At 39.9% G+C, this 26,320-nt stretch overlaps 1 protein-coding gene across 1 annotated transcript in view; it reads left to right on the forward strand.

Annotated features, from left to right (window-relative positions):
- MORN5 (MORN repeat containing 5) overlaps window positions 1-26,320 on the forward strand; it is a 268,166-nt gene that overhangs the window by 31,762 nt on the left and 210,084 nt on the right. Inside the window, exon 4 of the mRNA XM_053695494.1 lies at window positions 18,957-19,088. Within this exon, the coding sequence (XP_053551469.1) occupies window positions 18,957-19,088 (132 nt within the window). The remainder of the gene's footprint in view (window positions 1-18,956; window positions 19,089-26,320) is intronic.

Consider the following 26,320-nt stretch of genomic DNA (forward strand, 5'->3'; position numbering starts at 1 on the left):
CTGTTCTTCAATAAGGACAAAAGAGACATCTAATAACGTTACCAGTCAGTATATCCTGACTTCTGTATTGAATAATAACTTACACTGTTCTATGTGGATTCACTTTGAAGCTAGTGTTTCCTTTCTTGAATAGTGTTACATTTACCTCTATTCAATTGATAGAGAATTCTAGTTGATCTGCCGATTTCTGACATAATACTAAGCCATAAAAAGAAAACATACAGCAGCTATGGATCCTGCTGAAGTTCCTCAGTTTGTTTTCAATTTAAATCAAAAGGTGGATAAAATGGGGCAGGCAATACTTGATCTGCAACTAGAAACACAGGTTCTCAGGGAATTAATAAAAGATCTAAAAGAACAACGCACCCCCACTGTGGAACCACAGGTTAGTTTACCCGAATTTTTTTCTGGTGATAGGAGAACATACAGACAATTCAAAAATGCATGTCACCTCCTATTTAACTTGAAACCTCACACCTACCCTACAGACACGGTCAGGGTACTTTCCACTATATCTTTCCTCAGGTCAGAACCCAGGGTATGGGCAGACCACCTATATGAAAGTAATGATCCATTAATTAATTCTTTTTCCGGATTCTTCTCAGCTATGGATGAATTATACAGTGACTCTGATATTCAACTCTCTGCTGAACAAAAGATGAGAAATCTTAGACAAGGGAAGAGATCCGTCGAGGATTATATTACAGAGTTTAAATTATATGCCTCTGATTCAGCTTGGAGTCTGGTTTCACTCCGGAATCAGTTTAGACTTGGCTTATCAGATCAAGTTAAGGATGAACTTGCGAGGATAGAAATGCCAAGTACTCTAGATGCTTTAATGAAACTATCCACGCAAATAGATCGTAGACTCAGAGAACGCAAGATGGAACGCAGTCATGCTGACAGTCCTCTCAAACAACCATCATATAACACCTCTCACTCAAAAGCCACAACATCAGATCAGTCCACTCCTATGGAGATAGGAGTTATTAGAGGACCACTTACTGCAGAAGAAAGACAGAGAAGACGGACAAATCAGCTATGTATGTACTGTGCTAACCCCAATCATATGGTCACAGACTGTCCTGTACTTCGCAAGACCAAAAAGAGTAAGTCTACTATTTTAACTACTACAACCAAAGTAATAAAACCTTTACCTTACTGCAATTTATCTATTTTATTACAGTGGGACCTTAGACGATTGCCAATCAATGCCATTGTGGATTCCGGAGCGTTTGGGAATTTCATCGATAAAACTACTGTACTAAATAATAAAATACCCACTGTTGCAAAAAACCACCCTGTCTCACTCAAGGTTATTGATGGCTCTGTTTTAGTAAATGGTCCTATTACACATCATACAGTTCCGTTATTAGTTACTACTCAAGAGGGACATTATGAATATATTACTTTTGATGTCATACCGTCCCCTCATTTCCAAGTTGTTTTAGGTCTCTACTGGTTGCAATTACATAATCCCACCATAGATTGGACTTCACTCACCATGTCTTTTCAGTCATCATTTTGTAAAAACACCTGTTTCCCTCAACCTGTGGTTTTACAAACTAGTACAGAATTACCTAGTATACCACATCACTATTTGGATTTTCAGGAAGTATTCAGCAAGGTGGAGGCCGACTCCTTACCACCTCATCGGGTATACGACTGCCCAATAGAACTCATTCCTGGATCTACCTTACCAGTAGGTCATCTTTACCCACTTAGTCAACCTGAATTAGAACATTTAAAGGTCTATTTACAAGACAATCTTAAGAAAGGTTTTATCCGACCATCCACCTCACCTGCAGCAGCCGGAATGTTTTTCGTGACCAACAAAGATTCAACTCTTCGTCCCATCATCGACTACAGGGAGCTCAATAAACGTACTGTAAAAAATCGGTATCCACTCCCTTTAATACCAGAAATGATTGAACGGTTAACTGACGCTACAATATTCACTAAACTGGATTTGCGTGGGGCTTACAACCTAATTCGCATTAGGGAAGGCGACGAATGGCTCACTGCTTTTAGAACAAGATACGGGTTATTTGAATACCTAGTGATGCCATTCGGCCTTTGTAATGCCCCCGCAACCTTTCAGCACTTTATAAACGATATATTTCGAGATCTCTTAGATGTTTGCCTTGTTGTCTATCTAGACGACATCCTGATTTACTCGCAGAACATCAAAGATCATATAAAACATGTCCGATGGGTCCTGGCTCGACTGAACGTTCATAAGTTATATGCTAAGCTTGAGAAATGCTCATTCCACCAATCTACCATCTCTTTTTTAGGTTATACCATCTCTTCAGAAGGTATTCAGATGCAGACTCAAAAGGTAGAAGCTGTTAAGAACTGGCCACAACCCCAAGACCGAAAATCCTTACAGAGATTTCTCGGATTCGCTAATTATTATAGAAAGTTCATAAGGAATTTTTCTAGAATAGTCAAACCTTTAACTCAACTCACAGGTACGACGCAGCCATTTATTTGGGAACCAAAGCATACTACAGTCTTCGAACTACTAAAAACGTTGTTCACTGAAGCTCCTGTTTTACATTTACCGAATCCCGATCTCCAGTATGTTCTTGAGGTGGACTCTTCGGATTACGCCATAGGTGCAGTATTATCCCAACAAAAGGGGCCCCATGAACCTCTACATCCAATTTCATTTTTCTCGAAGTCTATGACTCCAGCTGAAAAGAACTACGCAATCGGAGACAAAGAATTGCTAGCAATCCGAAAGTCATTGGAATTTTGGAGGCACCTCCTGGAGGGTGCAAAGAAAACTTTCATAATATACACTGATCACAAAAACCTACAATATCTCCAAAATAATAAGACCCTCTCCTCCAGACAAGTCAGGTGGAGTCTCTATTTCGCACGTTTTGATTTTCAGATACTTTATCGTCCAGCTGATAAAAACGGAAAAGCAGATGCTCTCTCACGTCAGACTACTCATTCTTCACAGAATACCAATCCAACCATTATCATACCTACTGAACGATTCATAGGTTTAACCTCGGATTTCCTAAAGGATATACAAAAGTTTTCATATTTACCACTACCAGAAACCAAGACAACTTTTGTCAACCGCAATGGAGTTTTCTACTACAAAGATCGGATTTTCGTACCCGAACCTTTAAGACCTCAAGTTTTGCAAGAACAGCACGATTCTCCTATGGCTGGTCATCCAGGAGAAAGGCGAACATTGGAGTTATTAAGCAGAACTTATTGGTGGCCAGACATGAAAAAGTCTATATCAGATTACATAAAAACTTGCCTTACTTGCCAAACCTGTAAAACAGAAAAAAAAAGCCCATACGGATTACTCATGCCTTTACCTGTTTCAGATAGACCCTGGAAACAAGTTGGCATAGATTTTATCGTTGATCTACCACCTTCAAGGAATTTTACCACCATAATGGTAGTTGTTGATAGTTTCTCTAAAATGGCCCATTTTCTACCGTTCCATAAACTCCCAACAGCACCTGAAACTGCAAGACTATTTATTGATCACATCATCAAGTTACATGGGCTTCCCAATATCATCATTTCCGATCGGGGTTCGCAATTCACTTCACGGTTTTGGCAATGCCTCTGTAAATCCCTCAACATAAAACATCAGTTTACAACATCATTTCATCCACAATCAAACGGACAAGTTGAGAGAATCAACCAATGGTTGGATGAATATTTACGATGTTTTTGCGCCTATCAACAACATGACTGGATATCATTTATCTCATCTGCTGAATTTGCTTACAACAATCTATTGAATTCCTCGACAAAACTCACACCATTCTTTGCTAACTACGGTTATCATCCCACCTTCACTTCACTTTCTGCTACTCCTTCTGATTCTCCCTTGGTAGATGAGTTCAATAACTCTTTGATGGACAACTTCAATTTTATTAAGGAAAACATCCAAAAAGCCCAGAATTCACAAAAGCATCATTACGATTTAAGACACAGGGAAGCACCTCAATACAAAACTGGAGACCAAGTCTGGTTATCAACCAGAAACCTGAGGATACAAGTGCCCAGTAGGAAGTTAACCCAAAAATATTGCGGTCCCTTCACTATTCTGAAAGTAATCAATCCAAATGCAGTTACTTTGGACCTTCCACCTTCCATGAAGATACATGCTACCTTCCATGTTTCCCTCCTCAAACCATACTTTCCAACCAGATTAAAATCATCTCTTACACCCTCAACTATTCAACTCCAGGATTCCGATGTTTATGAAGTTGATCAGATATTGGATTCAAGATTTTCCAAAGGGGAACTACAGTACCTGGTGAGATGGAAAAACTTCTCCCAGGACGACGATACTTGGGAACCATCGAGTAATATATATGCCCCCAGACTGGTATCTAGGTTCCATCAAAAATACCCTGATTCTCCTCGGCCTCAAGCTGAGGATCAGCTTGTTTAACGGGGGGATCATGTCAGGGATCAGGTTGTTTCTACTCTTAATTGGATCACCAATCATATTCTGACAACGCCTAAATAACACCTGAATACCTAACTAACCTTGCTTAGTATTTTGTTTCTCCTTGCCAGAGCAACACTGAGCCTTTTCCTTGAGACTTCCTAGTTTCACTGGATATTCATTATCTAACTGAACTCTCCTTAACAAAGCTTGTTTGTTTTCCTATACAGGAGGAATTGTTGCCGAACTACTAAAGAACCTAATCATACAATTAATTCAAAACCTCTCACAGCCTGGAATCTCTAACACAGGACCTACTTCTGGACAGCTTTATTACAAACACAGGGTAACTAACCGTATCTGCAGTAAGTGTGCCTTTTAACCTGGAAACTTGTCAGCTCTCCGGTTATCTCTCCCCTGCTCTCTCACAGCGTTCAACCGCTGACATCACTCTGACAGCCTGCAACTCCTCTCGCTGTTCAGACAGGAAGTATCTGGATTGCTGCCAGTTTTCGTACAGACACCGGAGTTTCACTGCCACATAAGAAGACACTGTGAGTACTTAGCAAACTTTTCTATTAAGTTGTCAACTGTACTCCATCTGAGTATTACATTACAAGAGTTATCTGGGACATTTTGTTTATTTGAAACACTGCTTCAAACTTGTGATCTGTTTGGATTAATCAATTGAACTGTCATTTCCTGTGTATCTCAGCTGCTAATTTCTAAGAAGTATACCAATTCCTGTTCATGACTTTAAATCATATTAAGGCAATATTGTCTCCTGTTCTTCAATAAGGACAAAAGAGACATCTAATAACGTTACCAGTCAGTATATCCTGACTTCTGTATTGAATAATAACTTACACTGTTCTATGTGGATTCACTTTGAAGCTAGTGTTTCCTTTCTTGAATAGTGTTACATTTACCTCTATTCAATTGATAGAGAATTCTAGTTGATCTGCCGATTTCTGACAGTATGACAGGAGGTTTTATACCGAGATCTGCAGTGGATTAAAACCAGCAGGTATTTTATAAAAACTGGGAATACTGTGATGGGTATGACAGGAGGTTTTATACCGAGATCTGCAGTGGGTTAAAACCAGCAGGTATTTTATAAAAACTGGGAATACTCTGATCGGTATGACATGAGGTTTTATACCGAGATCTGCAGTGGGTTAAAACCATCAGGTATTTTATAAAAACTGGGAATACTGTGATGGGTATGACATGAGGTTTTATACCGAGATCTGCAGTGGATTAAAACCAGCAGGTATTTTATAAAAACGGGGAATACTGTGATGGGTATAACAGGAGGTTTTATACCGAGATCTGCAGTGGGTGAAAACCAGCAGGTATTTTATAAAAACTGGTTATACTGTGATGGGTATGACAGGAGGTTTTATACCGAGATCTGCCGTGGGTTAAAACCACCAGGTATTTTATAAAAACTGGGAATACTGTTATGGGTATGACAGGAGGTTTTATACCGAGATCTGCAGTGGGTTAAAATCAGCAGGTATTTTATAAAAACTGGGAATACTGTGACGGGTATGACATAAGGTTTTATACCGAGATCTGCAGTGGATTAAAACCAGCAGGTATTTTACTAAAACTGGGAATACTGTGATGGGTATGACAGGAGGTTTTATACCAAGATCTGCAGTGAGTTAAAACCAGCAGGTATTTTATAAAAACTGGGAATACTGTGATGGGTATGACATGAGGTTTTATACCGAGATCTGCAGTGGGTTAAAATCAGCAGCTATTTTATAAAAACTGGGAATACTGTGACGGGTATGACAGGAGGTTTTATACCGAGATCTGCAGTGGGTTAAAACCAGCAGGTATTTTACTAAAACTGGGAATACTGTGATGGGTATGACATGAGGTTTTATACCGAGATCTGCAGTGGGTTAAAACTAGCAGGTATTTTATAAAAACTGGGAATACTGTGACGGGTATAACAGGAGGTTTTATACCGAGATCTGCAGTGGATTAAAACCAGCAGGTATTTTATAAAAACTGGGAATACTGTTATGGGTATGACATGAGGTTTTATACCGAGATCTGCAGTGGATTAAAACCAGCAGGTATTTTATAAAAACTGGGAATACTGTGATGGGTATGACAGGAGGTTTTATACCGAGATCTGCAGTGGGTTAAAACCAGCAGGTATTTTATAAAAATGGGGAATACTGTGATGGGTATGACAGGAGGTTTTATACCGAGATCTGCAGTGGGTTAAAACCAGTAGGTATTTTACTGTGATGGGTATGACAGGAGGTTTTATACCGAGATCTGCAGTGGATTAAAACCAGCAGTTATTTTATAAAAACTGGGAATACTGTGATGGGTATGACAAGAGGTTTTATACTGAATTCTGCATTGGGTTAAAACCAGCAGGTATTTTATAAAAACTGGGAATACTGTGATGGGTTTGACAGGAGGTTTTATACTGAGATCTGCAGTGGGTTAAAACCAGCAGGTATTTTGCTAAAACTGGGAATACTGTGATGGGTATGACAGGAGGTTTTATACCGAGATCTGCAGTGGGTTAAAACCAGCAGGTATTTTATAAAAACTGGGAATATTGTGATGGGTATGGCATGAGGTTTTTTACCGAGATCTGCAGTGGGTTAAAACCAGCAGGTATTTTATAAAAACTGGGAATACTGTTATGGGTATGACATGAGTTTTATACCGAGATCTGCAGTGGGTTAAAACCAGCAGGTATTTTACTAAAACTGGGAATACTGTGATGGGTATGACATGAGGTTTTATACCGAGATCTGCAGTGGGTTAAAACTAGCAGGTATTTTATAAAAACTGGGAATACTGTGACGGGTATAACAGGAGGTTTTATACCGAGATCTGCAGTGGATTAAAACCAGCAGGTATTTTATAAAAACTGGGAATACTGTTATGGGTATGACATGAGGTTTTATACCGAGATCTGCAGTGGATTAAAACCAGCAGGTATTTTATAAAAACTGGGAATACTGTGATGGGTATGACAGGAGGTTTTATACCGAGATCTGCAGTGGGTTAAAACCAGCAGGTATTTTATAAAAATGGGGAATACTGTGATGGGTATGACAGGAGGTTTTATACCGAGATCTGCAGTGGGTTAAAACCAGTAGGTATTTTACTGTGATGGGTATGACAGGAGGTTTTATACCGAGATCTGCAGTGGATTAAAACCAGCAGTTATTTTATAAAAACTGGGAATACTGTGATGGGTATGACAAGAGGTTTTATACTGAATTCTGCATTGGGTTAAAACCAGCAGGTATTTTATAAAAACTGGGAATACTGTGATGGGTTTGACAGGAGGTTTTATACTGAGATCTGCAGTGGGTTAAAACCAGCAGGTATTTTGCTAAAACTGGGAATACTGTGATGGGTATGACAGGAGGTTTTATACCGAGATCTGCAGTGGGTTAAAACCAGCAGGTATTTTATAAAAACTGGGAATATTGTGATGGGTATGGCATGAGGTTTTTTACCGAGATCTGCAGTGGGTTAAAACCAGCAGGTATTTTATAAAAACTGGGAATACTGTTATGGGTATGACATGAGTTTTATACCGAGATCTGCAGTGGGTTAAAACCAGCAGGTATTTTTAAATAGTTAAAGAATCCTCTTAAAATCCAGAGAATATATTTCCTTTAGTATTAAATGGATACAAAAGAACAAAAAGAAAATACTCTTAGGGAGTATTTTAATATTGAACTGTTGCTTGCATATAACTATGACCCTTGCAAATGGATTCAACACATAGTCAAATACAAGCAGGCATGCACTACTGGAGCCAGCTGAGCACATCTGGTAATCTAATGAGGCATATGTGTGTAGCCGTTAATCACCAGCTAGCTCCCAGTAGTGCATCACTGCTAGTGAGCCTATTTAGGTATGCTTTTCAGCAAAGGATACCAAGAGAAGGAAGCAAATTAGATAATATAAGTGAATTTAAAAGTATTTTAGAATGATATGCTCTGTCTGAATTATGTAAGTTTAATTTTGACTTTTCTTTCCCTTTAATATAAAAATTGTGCCCCCCAACAGATGTTTTCAACAAATTTATATCTATAGCTTAAAGGGAGACTCAAGTGAGAATGAAACTTACATGATTCAGATAGAGCAGCAATTGTAAACAACCTTTTAATGTACTTCCATTAACAAAATGTGCACAGTCTTTGTATATTTACATTTTATTAGTCACCAGCTCTTACTGAGCATGTGCAAGACTTCACATAATATATGCATTTGTGATTGGCTGATGGCTGTCACATGATACAGAGGGAGTGGAAATACACTGAAATTTGTCAGACAAGAATCTACTACTCATGTGAAGTTCAGATTTAGTGCTATTGCATTGTCTTGTTATCTTGCATTTGTTGTTTATGCACATCTACTGTATTTACTGCTCCTTTAACCCTTTGAGCGCTAAGCACTTTCCCACCTGGGTGCTAAGATTTTTTAATGTTTTTTTTAATTTTTTTATGTTTTGAACAATTTTTTTTAACTTTTATTTTATTTTATTCAGACCCCAAGACTTACACTGTTGGAAAGGTTAGACGAGTACCTTTCCAATGGTGGTTCTTGGGGGTCTGTAGCTGCTTAGATGCCTGAGATACAGGCTTCTAAGCAGCATGCCCCCCTGCTCCTATACTTAGCATTGTTAAGTATAAATAAAGTTGCACAGTGACGTCATCACGCAAAACGGGAAGCCCCGGCGATGCCTGTCTACAGGCACTATCGCCGGGTTAGGAGCGGGTGGGAGCCCACAGATCTCCCTCAAGGTGGGAGAGTGCTCATGACGGCTCTGAGCCGTCATTAGCACCAGAGTGGGAAACTCTGTGACGGCTCAGAGCCGTCATTAGCACTCAAAGGGTTAAGTAAGTGTGATTGATTTTCTCCTCTTTGTGTTACCTAAACCTGAATACCTTCTTATACAGGTGAAACTTGAAAAGTTAGAATATTGTGCAAAAGTGAGGAGTAGAGGACTTCCTGTTGGAGGCGGGGCATGCAGGTGGTTGCAGGTAGCTGCAGGTGCTGAGGACGCTCCGTGCCTCTGAGAGAGGCCCAAATCAATTTCCAACATATGCACTGGTTTCCCTTGGCCATATCCAGGCTTGGGAACATGGATTACAATCCAGCATGGGAAGTCCGAGTTGCAGCCTAAAAGTGCACGGTGGCTGGTGCACACCATTTCTATAAATACTCCCAATTGTTAAACTATCATTATCTCAAGATAAGCCCTCTGTTATATTTAAGGCTTTACATCAGTGACTGACAACGCCTCTACCCATTATACCTTACACCTGAATGGCGTCTGTAGAGAGGCTCTAGGCTCACCTGCACAAGAACTGTCTTCTCGATCGAGCATACCTACACGCTGATATACAGGACTCAGATCGAGGATCCTGGCACTCACCTGGTTGAGTGTGCGGTGTGCTTGGTGGCGGTCTCTCCTCTCGTAGGCGGTGCTGTCTGGGGTATTTGGAGTTCCCGGTGCAGGCGAGGAGGTAGTCTCTCTCCAGGGTTGAGAGCGGAGCGGTGGCGGCTTGGAGACCGCCGCGAGGAATCTTGGGCCCCCTGGTTTGGCAGACAGCGGAGGTGATCCCGCCCCCTTCAACCTGAGTCATCGGGGGGCGACGCAGCACATCGGCCCTGGTTGCTGTGTGCTTAGACCCCCCCTCGCCGAAGACCGGCACCTCAGCTGAGAAGGAGGAGTGTCAAAGGTGTACGCTTGTCTGGCCGCAAGTTCCCTCTGGCGTGGGCGCGCTGTACCCCCCTCGCAGAGGATCACCTGTTAGGAAAGTAGTTGGGGTTTGTTCTGAGTTCAGGGCATTGTAAGGGCTGAAGTTTGAACGGTCAGGCAAGGTACCTGGATGGAGTAACAGCGGCAAGGTACTGTACTTTGATATTTGTATATATGCTGGCCCAGATTAATCTCTTTTTGGGTACATTGATCGTATCTATACAGCCTGCTTAAGTGTCCTAAAAACTTTTTGCATTCGACATATTGGGCCTTGTGGTTGGAACTACAGAGCGATTTGACAGCTTAAGATCGGCTGAATAGGCTGGCTGTGAAGGCAGTAAAGACTTTGCTGTAAAAATATCATCATTTGAGCTGAATTGCACTACGAGAAAAGTTATTACTTTCTTTGTGTGGATTGTTTATGTATGTATATTCTGCCTTAACACAAAGTTTTCTCTACCTAGACGTTTTGGTATTACCTATATATACCCTGCAGTAATTACAAACCCCCTCTTGTCTCAAGTTACTGGTTTTTTTTGAATGCAGGTTGTTGGGTGATAGTATAGCCATAAAAAGGTGATTACAGAAGGTCAATAGATATTAGAATACAGTGGCTATATGAAACTCTTTCTTAATAGCTAACAGCTGAATGAGCTTTTTTTAGGCTGAGAAGCATATATACCTGAAACACACAACATAGAGTAAGTTCCTAGTTGAACTCACGGTGACAGATTTATATCACCAAGGCTCCTATAGGTGTATCCTTGACGAATTAATAGCCTTAAATACTAGACATTGGTCCATATCCTATCAAATCAAGGCTAGAATTATATATTAGAGTGTTCATGCATACACAAGCTGTACTGGGTATCACCTATTGTGTTGTTCTAGGTTTGAAACTGAGTCCACACTAAATTTGGGTAAAAATAATGTACCACCACTGATCTCTTACCTATCTGTTTCTGTTTTATTAAACTAAAAGGGTTTAGAAGTAAGGAATAATTTCCACACACTCTGGTTTATACTAAAACACAGAGATTTGAAGATCAGTAGGGACTCTTGATTTAAAATACTGTATCACTTTCTGGAGAATAAATTGTCGTAATATATACGAAAAATTAGCACTCAAAGCAGGGCTACATAAAGAGTTTCACTTAAAGATAATCTATTAAGGTATTATTAGTTTTTTTTTTTTTTTTTTTTTTTTTACCACTGTGCTAAATCTTCCAGATAAATACCTAGTGCTTCTCAGATAAATACTAGCTGTGCTCTGTTCATGGATAAGTACATGCAGCAAAGGAGTTCTCCTTCCAATATGCCCCCCAAATCCCGAGAAAAAAAGGGGAGTAGCAGGAACTTGGACTCTAGCGCTGTATCCCCTCTGGATAAAAGTGTCTCCAATCGTTCCCCCAATAATTTGATGGAATTTGCAGCTGAAGTAGCTAAAATATTGACGCCGCAATTTGATATGATCAAACAGGAGATCAGAAATGAGATATCAAGCCTCACTTTGGAGGTTAGACAGTTTTGTCAACCAGACTAGATGAAATGGAAAATCGGATCTCAGATTTGGAAGATAGACTTAATGTCAGTGATCCGATAATGGACACGCATAGTAAATCTATTCTCGCGTTGCAAGCCAAGGTTGAAGATCTTGAGGATCGATCGAGGCGCAGCAACCTCAAACTAATTGGCTTGCCCAAGTCTTCTGAGTTTCAAGATTTGATGAATTTTGTCACTGTCAGACTACCACAGGCCTTGTAGATCCCAGTTCCTGCTGCTCCCTTTCTGATTGAAAGGGTTCATAGGATAGGCCAAAGGCATGAACAGAGTGAGGTCTCAAGACCTAGGCCAGTAATCTTTAAATTTGTCAATTTTCAGGACAAATTAACATTCCTCAAGCATTACAGGAAATGTGGTTCTCTCTCTCTGGGCTCGCATAAATTACTATTGTTTCAGGATTTCTCTTCGGAAACATTAACCAAAATAAGAGATATGTCCTTTTTTTATGGGAGGCTACAGAAAGAGAACTACAATATTAGGTTAATTTACCCAGCAAAGCTAATAGTGCAGAAAGACGGCAGTACACACACACTTAACAATGTTATGGAGGCTGAGACCTTTTGTAGGGAGGCAGGGGTCCCATGATTATGTCTCTAACACAATGGGAACAAGGTTTTGATCACAGAATCTGAATATTTTTATTATTTAGAGTTAATGAAATGAGTAATATGGTTCTTGAATGTAAGAATATGATAGTTTTAGAAATGGTGTTTTTATGTTTGTCACGGGGTCTGTGTGGGGGCGGGTTGTGTTCTTCTTTTTTTTTTTTTTTCTCCCTCTCTCTCTCCCCCCTACTCCCTCGCTTACCTCCCTCCTCCTCCCCGGGTCTCTGTTATGGCCCACTGTGGGGATGGGTCTCCATTGCTTCATGAAGAAAAACGTTGTGAATCCTTTTACTCCCCTTGATTGATATTAGATCAGTAAGATGAATAGTACTGATGATGTTTAATCTTAGTCTCTTGTCTTGGAATATAGGGGGCATCAATTCACCTATTAAAAGAAAAACTGTAATAAAACATTTGGGCAAATTCAATCCGGATATAGTCTTTCTACAAGAATTACATCTTGATGCTAGTGAAATACCCAAACTTAAATCTAAGTGGGTGGGGGAAGTGGTGGCTGCTCCATTTACCTCTAGGAAGAGGGGGGTGGCAATATTATTGAATCGTAAGTTAGAATTCAGTATAGGTAATGTTGAACTTGACTCTGAAGGGAGGTTTTCAATATTGGATTTGGAAATTAAAGGTATTAAATATACACTTTGTAATATATATGGTCCTAATCAAGTTGACCAAAATTTTTGGTCCGTCCTAATGGTAAAATTACATAGTTTCATATGAGCAAATTTAATTATCGCAGGTGATTTTAACCTACTAGCAGACCCCTTGCTGGATAATTCGAATAATAAGATGCTAAACAGCAGAGGTAGAAAAATGAGAATATTTCAGAGATTATGTTCTCATCTGGGGATGGTTGATTTATGGCGAGTTCAGAATCCGGATGTTCGCTCTTATACATGTATTTCGCATGCGCAGCGATCTTTCTCCAGACTAGACTATTTTTTGATTTCAGAAACCATGCTAGCGCAGAATTGGACCACCAGAATTGAAGATATAGTTATTTCTGACCATGCGGTTATTGTACTGGGACTTAGGGCCGTAGGTAGACGGCTTGGTCAGAACTATATTTCCTTCCCTAGATATCTGAGTAATAATATTAAATTTCAGAACCATCTCCGTTTGAAATGGGCTGAATATCTCAATAATAATCATAATTATATAGACAAGATTGAGATATTCTGGGAGGCTTCTAAAGCCGTCTTACGCGGAGAGATTAAGTCCTATACACTTTACCCGTCAAAAAGTAGTAGTACAGGGGCTAGACAATTAGCCAACCGCGTGAAGAATACATATAGAGCGTATATTACTAGGCGCACGAAAGAGCGCTGGGATGCCTATGTCACAGCGAAGACACTTCGGGACTCATTCCTGAAGCAGATTAGTGCCCAGGAAGAACTCAGAATGAAAGCAAGGTATGGAGGGTTTACGGGTAGATCAGCAAAGTTCCTAGCAAGGCTAGCTAAATTTTCTCCTAGATACGCAATTACCTCTATTAAACAAGGAACCTTGAGACACACAAGCCATACTGATATAGAAAAAGTATTTTTTGACTTTTTCCAGGATCTATATACTCAAGAGCCTATCAATCTACAGAAAAAAGAGACATTTTGGGGGAAGATTAAAACCCCACGTATATCCATAGAAGCCAGAGACGCCATCAATGCTCCTATTACGGAAGAGGAAATAATGTGGGCAATTAAAAACGCAAATCCCAATAAAGCAGCTGGTCCAGATGCTCTCCCCATAGAATACTATAGAATCCTCCAACCCCAGGTGCTTCCTATATTAGTTAAGTTATTTCATTTCTATTTTTCCGATAATACGAGCTGTTCCACATCTTTTACAGCCGCAAATATCTCACTGATCCTTAAGAAGGGGAAAGATCCTGAATTACCAAGTTCCTATAGACCTATTTCGGTTTTAAATACCGACTATAAGTTGCTGGCGTCTATCATAGCCCTACGATTAAAACCTTATATGGGCGATTTAATTCATGAGAATCAATCTGGCTTTATGCATGGTCATAAGGCGACAAGGAACATAAGGAAATTACTAATCCTGATTGAATCTTTTTGGAATATATATAAAACTAAGGAATCTTATGGAAGCATTGACAAGGCTATTTTGACAGTTGATGCGGAAAAGGCTTTCGACAGGGTCAGTTGGGATCATTTGTTTTCTACGTTAGATGAATTTGGGTTCTCGGGCCCTTTTAACAATTATATAAGTTTAATTTACAGTACCCCCTCCTCGGCGGTAATTATCAATAACACCTCTACTCAGCGATTCAATCTATTCAGAGGGACTAGACAGGGTTGCCCACTTTCCCCCTTCTTGTTTAATCTCAGTATAGAACCACTGGCCATTCTAATACGGCAAGAACTGGAGGGGATTCCATTAGCGCGTGAGAAGTTGATTCTTCTTCTCTATGTGGATGATCTCCTCCTATTTCTATCTAACCTTGCAGTGTCATTACCTATCCTACAGAGTATTACCCAAGAGTTCGGGGAAATCTCAGGGTTTAAGATTAATACATCTAAATCTGAGCTTATGTGGATAGATAAAAATCCCGCACTGCAGCTGAACCACCCTTTCAGGGAGGTCCCGCAGATTACATATCTGGGCTTACGACTATCTAGAAACCCGGAGGAATGGTATGTTTTAAATTATAGGTCAGTAATGGACTCCTGTAAGAGTAAACTAGATGAATGGACTAGGCTTCCTATCTCATTAACAGCTCGGGTGACTTTGATTAAAACAATCATCTTCCCAAAGCTCCTTTATATTATGCAAAACATCCCTTGGTTCCTACACAAGAGAGATATCACCATATATAATAAGGCCTGTTCCAAATTTTTTATGGAATGGCAAAAGACCGCGGATTGCCGCAGGTAGGCTCATGAACTCTAAGACATCAGCAGGTTTGGCACTCCCCGATATTCAGACATATAATCTGGTTATAATAGCTAGATTCGCATTTGATTGGTTAACTGGGAAGGAGCAAATCACGTCGTTTATGTGGGAATCACAGCTTGTGGCCCCATTTAAATTGAAAGCTCTGTTACACTGTCCACTTACCTCACTTCCTTCTAACATATTCTATCTAGACACCCTGAAGAATGTCATTATTGCCTGGCAAAGACTATGTACAGAAATGGGCAACTCACCCTATGTTTCCCAATATCTACCTATAGTGGGTAATCCAGAATTTAGTCCTGGCCTCTCGAATCGGATATTCATAGATTGGGAATCTAAAGGTCTCCAAACCTTATGTCAGATGCGGGACACGGGAGGGCATACATTATTAATCCAAGAAATTGTATCTCGGTTTGATCTAGGGCCACGGGAGTTCTATGCCTACCTCCAAGTTAGGCACTTTCTCCAAGCGATAATTATGAAATATGGGAACGACTGGTCCCTGGGTGAGCTGCAGACTAGGATCTCAATGTACGCAGCAGGAATATATGCAATTTCCCCTCTATATTTACTATTAAAGCAGAAAACATCAAAAGCACAAGTAGACGAGATGGTTGTTAGATGGGCTAACCTATTCTCGGATATAGATGAGCAGATTATCATAGAGAGCTTTAAAATAACGCAACAGTCCTGGGTCCCAACATCTTGGAGGGAGTCCCAGATAAAAATCGGGCTACAGAGATATCTTACGCCTGCTGTGTTAGCCAAATGGTATAAAACAAAAGCTCTTTGCCCTAGATGTTCAAATACTGGTGCTGACCTCTTCCATTGTTTATGGAGTTGCCCTAAGGTATCTCAATATTGGGGGAAAATCATATTTTGGATGACAGTTGTTTTGAAGGTGGACTATAAAATATCCCCTTTTTTCTGGTAAAATATCGGCACACAGTTAAGAATCATAACTTGATAAATACTATCATATTAACCGCACGGAATCTTATTTTCAAGACTTGGAAAGCAGCCGCTTTACCTACAATGGCACAATTTAAAAGGGCGTTGACTGATCAGTTCATAATAGAACAGATTAACTTACCTTACCCACAAGAAAAACACCTAGTAGTATTTTTTAAGAAATGGGAGATATTTTTAAGATCGTTACCCCTATTGCATCAAAAAAAATTAATTAAACCATTTAGTAATTCGGAATATTTACAGATGAACATTTTGGCAGGTCACTTCCCTGGAGAATGGGCAATGGACACTGAGTGAGTGCTTGGGGGTGAGATGGGGGTGAGATGAGGGTGGGGGGCGGAGATGAGCGTTTCCTGTCTCCTTTCCTTTTTTTTTTCTTTTTTTTTTTTTTTGTTTGATTGTTGGTTTGTTTTGTTTTGTGGTGTCTTGTTTGTGGTCTGGGCTGGCTTCTGGCTATACTGTATATTTGGCACCGTACATATAATGTGGGGATAGAAAGCGAGAAAATAACTGAGTCGAAGAAAGCATAGCTAGCTTACTCAGGGCGATTTGGTTACACTACACAATTTTAGCCAATTCTGAATGTTCACTTTAAAAGATGGCAGTAAGAATAGTTTTCAATTAGCCACGGGCACTATTGGCTCACTGGTTTGGTTCACTTTGTTTGTATCTAATTATGTATGGATTTGTGTATAATCACTGTTTCTCATTACCTTTAGTTTAAGAAAGAAGGTAATCTTTTAATTGCAAATGTTTTCTCATATTTTAATATACAGACATATACGTTTATATATAAAGGGTTTTTTAGTAGATGTTTATACAGCACTTTATTCATTATTCCCCACAAAGGATTCATGACGAATATGTTTTTCTTTGGTTCACAAATTGTATAGCCTATGATGCATTATATCAACTTGAATATTGTATGTATGTTTTTTTTTTCTTTGTCACTGGTCAAGTATCTGTCTGTAATTATTCGGAATCTCAATAAAAAAGAAAAAGAATTTAAAAAAAAAAAAAAAAAAGAATATTGTGCAAAAGTTCATTTATTTCACTAATGCAACTTAAAAGGTGAAACTAATATATGAGATAGACTCATTACATACAAAGCAAGATAGTTCAAGCGGTGATTTGTCATCATTGTGATGATTATGGCTTACAGCTCATGAAAACCCCAAATCCACAATCTCAGAAAATTAGAATATTGTGAAAAGGTGCAATATTCTAGGCTCAAAGTGTCCCACTCTAATCAGCTAATTAAGCCATAACACCTGCAAAGGGTCCCTGAGCCTTTAAATGGTTTCTCAGTCTGGTTCAGTAGGAATCACAAGCATGGGAAAGACGGCTGACCTGACAGTTGTGCAGAAAACCATCACTGACACCCTCCATAAGGAGGGAAAGCCTCAAAAGGTAATTGCAAAAGAAGTTGGATGTTCCCAAAGTGCTGTATCAAAGCACATTAATAGAAAGTTATGTGGAAGTGAAAAGTGTGGAAGAAAAAGGTACACAAGCAGCAGGGATGACCGCAGCCTGGAGAGGATTGTCAGGAAAAGGCCATTCAAAAGTGTTGGAGACTTTCACAAGGAGTTTACTGAGGCTGGAGTCAGTGCATCAAGAGCCACCACACAGAGACGGATCCTGGATATGGGCTTCAAATGTCGTATTCCTCTTGTCAAGCCACTCCTGAACAACAAACAACGTCAGAAGCGTCTTCCCTGGGCTAAGGAAAACAGATCTGGTCTGTTGCTCAGTGGTGCAAAGTCCTCTTTTCTGATGAGAGCAAAATTTGCATCTCATTTGGAAACCAAGGACCCAGAGTATGGAGGAAGAATGGAGAGGCACACACTGCAAGATGCTTGAAGTTCAGTGTGAAGTTTCCACAATCTGTGTTGATTTGGGGAGCCATGTCATCTGCTGGTGTTGGTCCACTGTGCTTCATTAAGTCCAGGGTCAATGCAACCACCACAAGATTTTGGAGCACTTCATGCTTCCTTCCGCAGACGAGCTCTATGGGGATGCTGACTTCATTTTCCAGCAGGACTTGGCACCTGCCCACAGTGCCAAAAGCACCAAAACCTGGTTCAATGACCGTGGGATTACTGTGCTTGATTGGCCAGCAAACTCGCCTGACCTGAACCCCATAGAGAATCTATGGGGCATTGCCAAGAGAAAGATGAGAGACATTAGACCGAACAATGCAGAAGAGCTGAAGGCCGCTATTAAAGCATCCTGGTCTTCCATAACACCTCAGCAGTGCCACAGGCTGATAGCTTCCATACCACGCCACATTGAGGCAGTAATTGCTGCAAAAGGGGCCCAAACCAAGTACTGAGTACATACAGTATGCATGCTTATACTTTTCAGAGGTCCAATATTGTCCTATGTAAAATCCTTGTTTTATTGATTGCATGTAATATTCTAATTTTCTGAGATTGTGGATTTGGGGTTTTATGACAAATCACGGCTTAAACTATCTTGCTTTGCATGTAATGAGTCTATCTCATATATTAGTTTCACCTTTTAAGTTGCATTAGTGAAATAAATGGACTTTTGCACCATATTCTAGTTTTTCGAGTGTTACCTGTATATTTCATGTAATGCATTGCTTCTGTGATATTTATCCTCAGTCTATACTGTGCTTTTTCTATATATTAGTTTTGTAATTTGACTGTTTTCTCAGGTCGGTCCCAACTTACAAACTTAGATCCCCCGCGACAAATCCCTGACGGGTGCTATGGTTGTGGTGATGGATTCTATGATCCAATCACTCGTGTTGTAAGTGACTTTCAGCACAGGTTTCTGAGAAATGCAGGTAAGTGCTTAGCTAGACATGTACGGTAAAATCTTATTAGTAAGGGGGATGGTAAAATAATCTCTGCAACGTTAAATATATTTATAGTTTATTTTTTTAACGTGAATATTGTTATTTTGTTAACAGTGTAAAGTTTTATTCTATTTTCCTAGAAACTTGAAGTATAATTGTTAAGTTTCTTTGATGTATTCGATACATTGATAGAAATGTATAACATGACAAAAATATAGAAATACAGCTAACTATAAATGAGTAGATTCTATGGTTCTAACCACCATTACAAACCTCATTGAATAAAGGGATCAGAAGTGGCGAGAAACATTTTGGCCTGACAAGTAGCTTTGGACTTGAAATTTTGAGCCATGTTATAATATTAGAAAGTATTACATAGTCCCCACCCGACTACTTGATAATATCCCCTGACTGGCAACATTTTCTGCGGAGAACACTATATAGCACCAGATTATAAGTGAAGTGCAAAATATCGCTTTTGCTAAAGCAATATTTGCGCTCCACTTTGTAATACCAGCACACGCAAATGTGTGCTGGCTTTACAAGTGTAACATATGCCTGCCTGATATCACTGTCCCTTTAAGACTACCTTCCCTGCTACTGACAATCATACTGTTTGGGGAGTATCTGCATTCAACTTACCTGCCTAATTAATTAATCATTCATGCACCTGATTTCCTCAGCCTCTTTTTAAACCATCTCAGGCCTAATGTGCATTGCATTAGCTTTAAAGTTTTGTTCCAGAACAGAGGTCTGTGACTTTTCCAGCATATTCAAACTACAGCCTTTCCTTTTAGCTATGCTTCAGATCATCTAATCGCAAGTATCCATATAATACCATTTTGTTTCCTGGACACTGCTACTTAACAAACTCTGAACTTTATTATAAATTACAAGTATGCATTTGGTTATAACCACTCTCTAATTACTACAATAGTATCTTACTCAGAACTTTATAACTATTAACTGCTACAAGTTGTCATAGCTGAAATATCCTCCTCCAAATATGTTAATATATTCAGAACTCTGCATCTATGTGTTCAGTTAAACAGCTTTCCTGTGATTCTCCAATATATGCACAAACAGTATTTAATGCCTTAAATTTGCAACTTGTCTATCACCTGTGCTGCTCTGCTTATTACTGACATACAGCCCTATGTATATTATGTACTGTAAACCTGCTACAAACATTTGCATCTATGAGTCAATCTTTTACCAGTTTACTCTGAAGCCTGAACATCTTACATTGCTATATTTTTCACTCATGAATCCTGCAGCTACTCCAATTAACTATAAGTCACAATATCAATTTATATTTTCATTGAAGCCAGAATATATTGTATACATATGTTTCACTCTCCATGAATTCTACAATAACTTCTTGCAACTATGAATCACAGAATATCATCTATCCACATCCAGGATACTCTTCCCCGCGTCAGGGGTCGGTGTCTCCAATTCCCTACCACTGCCCTGAGGGTCTGTGTCCTGAGCGCATATACACCAGAACATTACAACAAGTTAGGTGCAATCATTGCACGGAAGCATTGCCCTCACGAGAGCATGCTTCCATAGGCTCCAATGGGAGCCTCGTTCTGATGTTGTCATACACGGCTCAGAACCAAATCGCAGCGAAGGGGGTAAGTTGTGCAGCGATGGGCAGCAATTTTAAATATATTTGTATTTAAATATACACATATATATTTATGTGATAAATTTAATATGTGTATATAGAGGATAAGAGAAAGTTCCCTCTTAACAAGGACAATCAAATGTATACAGTTAAGTTAGCACACGGCACCCCATTTCCAAAATACAATCAGCTGTATAAGCATACCCCAGTCATATGGAATAGCCAGAGGCAAGCAAAGCAAAGCAAAACCCATACAAGGGTAAGCTTATCACCTAAAACGTCAGAGTTCAGTAGCATCCACCAAGCGGAAGGGGCAAGGAACACAATAAACACTTCTGGTACACACAAGCGGCACGGTAACCACAGCTCCGGGTGTGAGAGCACTAGCGTGTGGGGAAAGTGGCTCCGCTGAGACCAAGGGGGGAATAAAGCCGGTGTCAGGGGAATCCAGAACCAGGATAAAGACAGGACTCCTTGTAATCCATAAAGCAATATGCAGAAAAGTATAGCCTGGGAACCGGAATAGGTAAAAAATCCAAACTTTATTCGTAGAGCATTAAAACGATGCCAACATAGGAAGCATAAGGTAAACCAATACCACGCGTTTCGGCAGTTGCAGTATTTATAGATCTGCTAAGCACTGTGTAGTGCTGGTATAAAAAGCAACCCCTTCACAGCTATTGGCTAAATATGGTAATGAAGATCACTCCCATATTATCCCCTACTACCTGAAGACAATGTCAATGGAGTATTAGAAAGGTTGTAAGCTTTTTAAAAATCTATACACGACTTCCGTTAGGGGGAGGAGCAAGTAAGGTGCTGCACGCTGTGGCTCCCATGCTTGTAACCTTATCCACCCACTCCCACCTTCAAGCGCTCTTTGGCCGAAGAATTTACCGGCCCAGACACTGGGCTGTATGGCCCATGAAGTGGAAGTTCTATATAGGCAACTACTAGCTTCGTGGCTGAAGCAATTTGCTCTACAGACTCTACAAACCGGCAGTAATTCTGGCAACATGTCCTAAGCATTCTCCCAGCAATGATACAAAGCTAACCAATATGTATCAGAAGGGACATAAGATACATTGTATACTCGTAGAAAGCACATAAATTCCAAATTGAAGCCGGAAAAGCCTGAGTTGGGGCTGAATCTAAGTCACCCGACTGCTCCCTGGTGAGCATACAGACGTCTACTGGATTGATACAGCGGAATCGGGGATACCTGATCGCTCCCTGGTGAGCACACAGAGTTCCGATTGAACCATCATATGCGAATTCGAATTTGAGGCACCTGACTGAGGAATATACGGACTCTTGCTTGATTGGCATATCTGATTTCAAAGTGCCCGATTCCTCCCTGATGAGCACACAAAGCCCCGCTTAACCCGAACACTTGAATTGGAGGCCCATGATTGCTCCCTGGTGAGCACATAGAGCCCTGTTTAAAGGACATACCTGGATCTGAGCGGTGGCTGGTCGAGGAGAGCGCTGGCGCTGCTGGCATCCCCGGGTTTCTGAGCAGAGTATCCGTGATTGCGAGTGAACCGGGAGACCTGAGAGTGGATGTAGCGGTGGCGGTCAAGACCGGAGGGCCTGTCTCGGGCACCAGACACGGGGAGGAGGATTGGCTACGACCCTGGAGCAGATGACTAGAGAGGAGTCCAGGCACGTTGACAGCGCACAGACGCATGCCAGCGGGTACCTGCTAGACACGTTTGAGTATCACTCCGCCGGCGTACTATCAGAAGGGTTGCGGCCCGTAACCACATCGTGAGGAGCTTCACACATTATTTGACTGTGGGTCTAAAAAGCCAGTTGGGCACTCACAAGACAAGGTATAACCCTAGCTTAAGCGGCCTAAACTGCCAAGGCGCTATATGGAACTTGATCGAAGCTCTGCAATTTAAGTAAAGTATCACTATTGCTTTTTCATACTGTTTTGCTTACCTTCTTATGTTTCTGGTGGCTATCCGCATATGTTTAATATGTAAAAAGATCTCTATAATCACCTGCATATTAACAGATGGACATTGGGGCAATGCTAGAAAGTGTGGCTATGACTTGATAAACACAAATGTATGTTATGTTTATGGGTCCCCAATGGAGCATGAGCGTATTTATTTAGAGGTAAAGAAAACTAAAAATCTCTCATATTTATTTTTTTGCTTGGCACTGTTGATCTCAAACAAAGCAGATAAGGGGATGTGAATCTCTGCAATTGGGTTATGTATAGAGTTCTTCAGTGTTTGGAGGTTATTTAGAAATTACAAGACACTAAGAAACGCCTAATGCTAACAATGTGGTTTGTTTGTTTGTAATTATTTTTCCTTGCTGCTAACCAATAATATGTAGAATTGTCTTAGAAGGGACACGCACAGATTTTGTTGGATTGCATATTAAGCCCTAAATAATGAGAGTATAGTTCACACTGTATAGGCCCTCTTCTCACTTCTGTATTTAAACACTCTTTTTTTCTCCTTTTTTTTTCCCTTTTCCTTTTTTTTTCTTTTCCTTCACTAGACTTCACGCTGAATTCTCTAAATTCAGCCTACACAATCACTCGCACTCATCACTTCTAGTTTTCTCACATTCTTTTCCCCTCTGCTTTCAGCTTTATCTTTCTTATTTGTTTATATAAATATCCTTATTCCCGGATCTCAGGGATTAGAAGATAGAATCACAAGCACAATACACTTCACCCCTTATTTTTCTTTGTCTTTGGCTCACAAGCACTTGATTAGTACCTGGCCTACACAGGGGGACTCAGAATTTCATTACATATGGACAAATTTATGGCATCAGTCAGGAATTCTCCTACTATGCCTGTTAAGCAAAGAGAGAAAAAAATGGCAAAACGTAATGAACAGGTATTAGAGACATCACAAATACAAAATGAACCACATTTTGACATGCAAGAATTAATTACACAGATAACCAAGATTTTTACACCACAACTAGATTGTATGAAAACAGAGATCAAGCAGGACATAAACTGCCTTGTGGCAGAGGTAAGACAGTTTTCCACAAGGTTGATTGAAGCAGAGGCTAGAATATCTGAGATTGAGGACAAACTAAATATAGTTGAAGCTAATAATGCTGAACATACCAAGAAAATAGCTAAACTACAGAGCAGAGTAGAGGATCTGGAAGACCGATCCAGACGTAATAACCTCAGAATTATCGGTCTCCCAGAAAGTAGTAAATATCTTGACTTGATGCAATTTGCCACGGTTACCCTCCCTCAGAGCTTAAAAATTAATACTGATGTCAGGATACCTATTGAGAGGATACACAGAATCGGCCCAGTGCGATATATGAGAAAAGATAATATCTCCACACGACCTATAGTGCTAAAGTTCCTGAATTTTCAGGATAAAGTACACTTCCTCAGGCAATATAGAAAAGTATACCCACTCATTATAGACCAACATAAAATCTTAATTTTCCAAGACTTTTCTAGTGAGACGGCAGCAAGTAGAAAGGAAATGTCCCCATTTTGCTCCAAATTATTAAATGCAAATTATGATGTTAAAATGATATATCCGGCAAAGTTGGTTGTAATGATAGATGAGACACAATTTATTCTAAATACAAGCAAAGAGGCACAGGCTTTCTGCAACGAGCAGGGTATACAATGATAAGGAACCTCAGCATTAGCTATCTCAAATTTGTTAAGAATTCTCACTACAACTGAGATGAATATGTACCTAATACCTGGGATGAGGTATGGATGTAAATATTTTTTTTGGAGTTTTGTGTTATATTGGCCACATTTTTATAGGGCGCCCCCCCCCCGCTACTCCTGGTTTCTATTTTTTTTTTTTTTTTTTTCCTTTTTCTCCTCTTCCCCTTCTTCGCTCTTCTCCTCCCTCTCCTCCCCTCCGCTGCCTCAGCCCAATCCCCCCCACTCACTACATTATTCGGCCTTAAGCCGAAGATATCCAGATTCCTCCCCCCATTGTTATAACAGCTAGGAAAAATTTTGATCTAAATTCCTTAAACCTTCTATCTTGGAATGTGGGTGGAATAACCTCGCCGATAAAGAGGAAAGCCATTATTAAACAACTAGGCCTGTATAAACCCGACCTTGCAATGCTCCAGGAAATCCACCTAAAAGAGCCAGAAATAACGAAGCTAAAAGGGAAGTGGGTTGGGGATGTCATTGCAATAGCCGGGGAGGATAGGAAGAAAGGCTTGGCAATCTTAATTAAGAAACATCTAGTCTATGAATTGGTAGGCCTGGATGAGGATCCTGGAGGCAGATTCCAAATACTTAAAATAAAAATTAATTCTATTTTGTTTATTATCTGTAATGTATATGGGCCCAACGGAGTAGATATACAATTCTGGAATAGATTTATAGATAAACTATTTGAATATGTGGGGAAAAACCTAATAATAGTAGGGGATTTCAATCTCACACCTGTTCCCAATATGGATAGGACTGGTAGGAAGGATATATACAGGAGTGATAGGAAGACTCGGATATTCCAAAAAATATGTAGCCAATTGGGGGTTATAGATATATGGAGGGTCCAACACCCAGATACTAAGGCATATACCTGCATGTCGTCAAGTCACCATAGCTTATCTAGGATCGATTTATTCCTAGTGGCAGAGGTCTTGATGGGGCTTGAATGCAGGACTGATATCAAAGATATAGCTTTGTCAGATCATGCAATTATATCCTTAGAATTTGGCGGGCAGATATTCAAGAAAAGGGACAATAACATCTTATTCTTCCCTAAATACTTAGCAATGAATAGTCAATTTCAAAATTTCTTAAAAATCAAATGGAAAGAATATCAAACTTTTAATGGGCAATACCAGGAGAATACAGAAATCTATTGGGAAGCCGCTAAGGCTGTACTCCGGGGGCAAATAAAGGAATATATGTGCAGACTAAAAAAAAAAATTAAGCAAAAAGAATTACAACTCTCAAATACAGTCAGAAACACGTATAACGCTTATATTGCCTCCAGATCAAGTGAAAATTGGAATAGGTACAGACATGCCAAAACACACTGGGATATTTTCTTAAAACAAAAGTGTATACAAGAGGGACTCAAACAAAAAGCTCTCTACAGGGGGTTTTCTGGTAGGGCTGCCAAATATTTATCTAGAATTACTAAACCAAAAGACAGTAATATGATAGCTGCTATCAGGCAGAATGGGATTAGACTTACCCAGACTGAGGAGATTAAAAAAGCTTTCTATAATTATTTCAAGGGTATATATAATGCAGAAACTCCTAATCACATAGATATGGAGACATTCTGGTCCAAGCTAATCCTCCCCAGAATTTCACAAGAAGACTTGCAGCAATTAAACTCACCAATTACAGATCAAGAAATTAGACTGGCTATTAAACAGGCTAAACTTAACAAAACCCCAGGACCAGACTGCCTCCCCACAGAGTTCTATAGAATTGTCCAGGAGGAGGTGACCCCAACACTGTGTCGCTTATTCAATAAATATTTTAGTTCACAAGTAAGATGCTCTAGATACTTTACTGCATCAAATGTTGTCTTAATTCTAAAAAAAAAAAAGGATCCAGAATTAGTCGAGTCTTACAGACCTATCTCCC

This window comes from Bombina bombina, chromosome 12 (genome assembly GCF_027579735.1).
Source record: "Bombina bombina isolate aBomBom1 chromosome 12, aBomBom1.pri, whole genome shotgun sequence".
Taxonomy (NCBI): domain Eukaryota; kingdom Metazoa; phylum Chordata; class Amphibia; order Anura; family Bombinatoridae; genus Bombina; species Bombina bombina.